This window comes from Otolemur garnettii, unplaced genomic scaffold (assembly GCF_000181295.1).
Source record: "Otolemur garnettii isolate 467f Iridium unplaced genomic scaffold, OtoGar3 scaffold00002, whole genome shotgun sequence".
In the NCBI taxonomy this organism is placed as follows: domain Eukaryota; kingdom Metazoa; phylum Chordata; class Mammalia; order Primates; family Galagidae; genus Otolemur; species Otolemur garnettii.
Window position 1 is genome coordinate 47,356,398 of NW_003852397.1, and position 6,210 is coordinate 47,362,607.

Below are 6,210 nucleotides of genomic sequence, written 5' to 3' on the forward strand. Positions count from 1 at the left end.
GCAACATACCTGTATGTATACATGTATATACACATAACTGAAGCAAAGGGTTAGTGAGGCAATACTCACCGTTACTATTTAATTTGGGCAAAAATTTGCTCCCAACTCACTACATTTCAGAATCCACTCGTGAGTCTCAACTTGGAGTTTGGAAGCACAACTCTCAAACACCCAGGAATAGTCCCAGAAAGACTAGGGGTGGGAGCAGATGTTAGTGGTGTGCTGTGGGAAGTGCAGGCGCTTTCTCTACTCAGTGACTTGGAGAAACGCATGCACTTAGTCACTCCTGAGTAAATACTTGGAGCGAGGAACTCCAGAGGGGTGTGGGAGAGCGGTGAGGAGCAGCTGAAAGTTTGCCAAAGCGCTCCGAGGGGCTGGTCTAGGGGACGTGATTGGCAGCTACAAGAGAGCTGGGGCTGGAAGCCGAGGAGAAGGCTAAGGCTTTCGGGCGGAGAGAGGTCCTGCCCAGCTGTTGGCGAGGAGTTTCCTGTTTCCCCCCGCAGCGCCCGGTTGAAGTTGAGTGAGTCACTCGCGCGCACCGACCGACGACACCCCCGCGCGCGCACTCGCTCGGGGCAGGAGCCGGCCTCCTGCGCAGCTCCCCTCGGCCGCCGGGGGCCTCGCCGCGCCTCGCTGGCCTCCAGGACCCTTCCTAGCTGGCTAGCGGGCGCCACATCTGGCCCGCACATCTGCCCGGCCGACCGGGCGCGGGGTCCGGAGAGGGCGCGGCTCCGAGGCGCAGCCCAGGGTCGGGGAAGGAGCGGCCGCTGCGCTCGGGGATCGGTCTATGACGAGCAGCGGGGTCTGCCATGGGTCGGGGGCTGCTCAGGGGCCTGTGGCCGCTGCACATCGTCCTGTGGACACGCATAGCCAGCACTATCCCACCGCACGTTCAGAAGTCGGGTGAGTGGCCCCCCCAGCCGGGACTCTACGGGGCGCCGGGGGTCTCCCGGGCTCCCCGCCCCTTCGCTGCGCTTGACAGTCGGCCCCGGGAAGCCGGCGCTGGGGCGGAAACTGGGCAAGCTTCCCCGGCGGGCACCCACGCAGCCCGACGCCCGTGGCCTCGGAGGGGTGTGAGTATTGAAAAGGAGAAGGAAAGTTCGGCTGCTAGAGGCGCGGGGCATATTTGGTCCCCTTTGTGCGAGCAGGAAAGGCGTTGTGCTGGCCGCGTTCGAGACGAACCCCCACTCCCGGAAAGGGAAGTTTGAGAAGTTGGTTATCTGAAGACGGCCGGGGAGCAGCGGCCCAGGGCGGCAGCTGCTGAGCCGCCAGAGCAGCTCCGCGCACCTGGGCCGCTGCGGTCTGCGCGATGCTCCGCGCCCACCCAGTTCTCTCCCAGCCACCCCCTCGGAAGGCCAGTTAGTCGGTCCTTAGCTCCACATTCCCTCAGGCCGGCTTCTTGGCCCGGAGCTGTTGGATACGAGTCTCAGGAACAGAAACGCTCTCCAATGGCAAACATTCTCTGGCTCCACTGACAGCTTGGCCTGGATGGGTAGCGGGTGGAGATGGGTGAAGGGCTGAAGGCGTAGTTACTGAGTGCCTACTAGGTGCTAGGTGCTGGAGATTTTGCCTAGAGCAGACCGTTCTGTCTTCAGGGAATTGACGGTTCTCTGAAGTTATTTGTTGGAAACAGAAGAGTTGAAATGGTAAATAGGCTGTTTACCTGATCTCTGTCTCAGGATGTTCTTAAGGAAATAAAAAAGAAAATGTGCGGGAATTGGGGGTTTAAGTATTTGTTAGACAAAGTGCAAGACCTTGAACACTTCAAAAGGTAGAATTTTAGCATTTACTATGATCCACACAGCTGAGTATCTGCAGCTGTGGTCTGGGTAGCTGAGTATTTGGCAAGGCATGTAACTTTTCTGGGCCTGAGTTTCCTCATCTGTAAAATGACATGGTTGAATTTGGATAATTCACATCACCTTCATCTCTAACATCTTATGTGACCTATCCCACATTCCTCCGCTCCCCCACCACTTTTAGTTACTTAGATGCCCTGTGTAGACTTTGTATGAAATGCAGAGGCTGTGATAGTCCTCATCACCCCGAGGCACCCATTTTATTTACCAAGGGGCATAGGCAGACTTATCCTTAGATTTGTCATATGCACTGTGGTCTAATCTGAAAGTCTCAGAGTATTTGAAGTGGACTGGGAACTTTGAACAAAATATGACTTACTATTGACGGTGGCATGGAGGCAGAAGTTTTTAATGGAATTAAGAAGAAGTACTCTTGCAAGCAAAAAGTTTTAATCAAATTTGAGTACTATGGTTTTAATAAAACCTTAGTGTTTTGCTCTCGGCTGATTTCCTAGGGTGCCGTACCAGAATGTTCATCTGTCTCCTGTTTTACTTGAGAACTAAAACCTGAGTTATATTTTGCAAATACTGAAATGACATCCTTAATTTTCTTTTTCTTTTTTCTTTTTTTTTTTGCAGTTTGGCTGGGGCTGGGTTTGAACCCACCACCCTCTGGGGCTGGGGCCCTACACACTGAGCCACAGGTGCCACCCAACATCCTTAATTTTCTGTGTATGATTAAAAATTATTAAAATTTTTGTTTCAGATTACGAAAGAAGGAAATTGCCAGGCCATGATTTTGTTAGTTAAGTTCTGTTTACAAGGGTAAGATTTATGATTTGCAAATTCCAGACTTAATACTTTGTGAGTCAGTTTCATTTCATCTATATACACACTTTAAACAATTAGCTTAAAAGCCTGGTGGTTTTTTTTTATTTGGGGTCTTATAAGGTTTTACAAAGCTTACTGATTTCATGTTTTTATGGAATTGAAGTTCAAAATGGTTGGAAAAAGGAATCATTTTAAATTTGTATTCATTTGATTCATGTTAAATTTTCAATATGGTTGAATGTCGAAGAAAGATGTAGTGAAGATGGGAAACCTAAATTCACTTACATTTTAATTTTCCATGTAAGTAAATAGTTTCAGGACATTTTAAACACAATTGGTAAACTGAAAATATTTTTCAGAATATCTTAATGCAAGATATGATATTAGGGAGTGAGATTGTTTACAAGCTCCTGAGATTAGGTCATTAAAAAACCCAAACAAAAACCCATTTTCTGTTAAGTAGCTTCACAAATGGACAAAGATTTCGGTATAAGAACAAATTCACTAAGAAGTATATTAAAACCTATTTTTATTTTTGTTTTTGACTAAGTAGATCCCCTCTTCTTAAAAGCTTAAAGTTAAGAAATCACTCTTTGGGGGAAGACTTTAAGTGTCTGAAAACTTTGCAGATCTAAAAAACATGACTTTTGCTTTTCAAATCCCTAAAAAGAGATTCTTGCTGAGAACTCAACATTGACAAGTGTCAAAGGGATGCAGATTCTTAGAGTCACTTTAATGACATGCTTATTTTGTTAGGGTCAGAGACTAGAAATCATTAGGCCCAGAAGCTGATCCTCGGTCTGCTTGCTTCTCAGCCCTCCCTTCCCCCCACCACACAGCACTTCTTCACCTCTGGGCCACTTCCTTTAACAACATCTTATTTTTAATGAGTTCTGGCTTATACAAAATACTAACCACGTTTTGAATTCATTGCCTTTTTTTCAACGTGGCATCCCAGGGTGGTGACTGCTCATTATTGTCTGTGCTTAACTGCTACATATTTCAGTTTATGGGACCTCGGTTATCAATATGAATTTTAAATTTTTTTCTGTAAGTTTAGATTTTAACTCTGCTTTTCCAATCAAGAATGTTATTGTAAAAACTGGCTGTTACTTATTTTTTCTTCTCAATTGAGTATCTCCTGCTAAGAAGGACTCTCAGACCTAGGGACGCCATCCCCAATGAATGAACGAGACATACCTGGTCTTTGCCCTCATGGAGCTTAATAGCAGAGAGAAGGATACATATTTTAATCCTTTGTACTTAGAAGCACTACTGAATGCTGGTATTTTATTTTCTAGACCCCATTTTCCAAAGGCCATTTTTTGTTCAAATATTCTAGGAGGGTATACTTACTGTATGTTTCCTGTTTCGTCCCTCTGAATGCATCTCTACATCCATTTATTCTCATTTTCTTATCCCTGCCTTGTGACAGACCCCAGGTTTAATTCCATTCCCCATTCCGCAGCTAGCATAACAGGCCTAGTGTGTCCATTCAGCCTTTGCTTTGAGGATAGGGTAGAAGTAGAGAGTGTAGGGTATAAGCCTTGGAATCAGGCTGTGCTGGTTTCCTAACCCACTTCTCATTTCCTGACTATGTAATATCTGTTGCAGTTACTTTACTTTCTAGCCCTCAGTGTTCTCATCTTTAAAATGAGGATTATGGAATTAGGATGAAAATTAAATGAAATAAAGCTTTAAAGTATTTAAAGACTGCAATGTGGTAGTAAGTGCTCAAAAAATGTTAGCTTGTATTATTGTTGTCAGTAACTCTATAATTTGGCCTAAGAGGGGCCTCGGGGACCTGATCCCCACTTGACTCTGCAGCTCCTTATCCTCCCAAGGCCCAGGCTTTCCCAGTCCACTCACCAGTTCCTCCCAGTATTACTGTGCATACACATGCTCTGAGCAGCTTAGGTAACCATGACTTTGTTCCATTTGTAACTTCTGTCTGGGACTCCTGCTACCTACTAATTTTCACTCATCTTTTAAGACAACTGAAGTGTCATCTTTTTGAGGAAACCTGCTTTGAATTCCCTGGATTAAGTATCTTCTGCTGGATACAGAACTCCCTCTTAGCTGGTAACAATAGCAAGTTGAAAGTATATTTTTATGTGATTCCCTTGCCCATTAGAGCTTAAGCCTCTTGGTTCTCTATCTCCAGCATCTCTGGCAGTATCTGGCACATCATTTAACACTCAGGAAATGCTGAATTGAGTTTTTACTCTGTCCTACTTGATACAGTGCAACTGAGGTAGAGCCTTTAACAACCAGTCACTGTGCATTGGGTGTTTACTTGGAATAGTAAAATCTTTACCTTCAGTTAGAATAGCTTTAGCTCTGATCAAAGTGTGCAATCCTGGCTGTTTTTATACTATGTAGTTGGTTCTTGTACTCGGATGAAATGTGGAAAAAGATGTCTCAACTTCTGACAACCATGATGGAAAGTTGCTAGAAGTTTTCACCCAGTTCCTTTAGCTATAAACCTGAACTAGTATAGGGCATTGAACACCATGGCACACTTCAAAAAGTTTCACCAAAGAAATTATTCAGTTAAGTACTGAGTCCTCTTTTTCTTTCAAGAAGATTGTCAGTAGACTTTTCTTAAAACTGAAGCACTGTAATCTAAATTTAGTTATTAAGTTTCTTTTTTCATCAGGTTTTTATGTTTTGGTTTATAAGTGGTGAAGCAGAGTTAGTTTAAGGGAAGTGTGGTCCTATAGCCACCGCTGTCTCCTATAAAGCAGCATAGATGTTATTTAGGTCTAATGCAAACCACCGAAATGGTTTAAAATAGGGTGCAGGGGAAACGTACTTCCTGGCTACAGAATGACATTTAGGCAAGTTCTGCATAAAAGCATAATTCTAGCACCTTGTTCACTCCCACCTTCCCAATCCTTGCATACAGCCTTTAGCCATTTCACTTACGATTTTCAGTAGCAATGGCTTAGCCAATGTGCATTAACAGCAAGAATGCTCACTGCTTACTTTACACCTTCTCTTCTCCTCACAATATTTTGCTCCACAGGTACTTATTACTTCTGCCTGAGGCAAGAGAATGACGATTATACTTATTTACCTGGCTGGTAGAAGGGTGTAGAATGCCACACAGGCAAATTGGCTCATCTCAAGGAGCAGTTAGAGAGAAGGGAGAGCGGGGAAGTGACATACGAGAACCAGCCCTGAGTCAGCCACTTCACGTTACTTACCTAATTTGATCTTAAGAAGCTTGCAAGATAAGTTTTCGAATCTCTATTTAATAAATGGAAAGATGAAGGCTGCTGAAGCTTGTGCACTACCTGTGTGTGCGTACGTGTGTGTTCTGAGCCCCTCTGGTTTGCATTCTGCTTGGCACTTTCTCGTGGTCTATGTATGTGTCCACGTGTATGGGAAAGGCAGCTGGGCAGGGGTAAGGAAGTGTCCTATCTGACAGACAGGAAACTTACCATCTAATATCATCAGTTCAGGTTTTCTGATTTAATTGTTTTGCTTTGTTTGCGTGATCTGCCTCCTTTCTGCCTTTGACCCACAGATAATCAAGATGAAGATTTTTTTTTTACACGAGGGAACTCTATGGTTC

The 6,210-nt window shown here is 44.7% G+C and overlaps 1 protein-coding gene across 2 annotated transcripts in view; it reads left to right on the top strand.

Moving 5' to 3' along the window:
* The first annotated feature begins 303 nt into the window (after positions 1 to 303).
* TGFBR2 (transforming growth factor beta receptor 2) overlaps positions 304 to 6,210 on the top strand; it is an 84,286-nt gene continuing 78,379 nt past the window's right edge. For both annotated transcript variants that reach the window (XM_003781763.3, XM_023513869.1), the window contains exon 1: positions 304 to 903. In XM_003781763.3, coding sequence (XP_003781811.1) covers positions 810 to 903 — 94 coding nt within the window. In that variant the 5' untranslated portion in view covers positions 304 to 809. The remainder of the gene's footprint in view (positions 904 to 6,210) is intronic.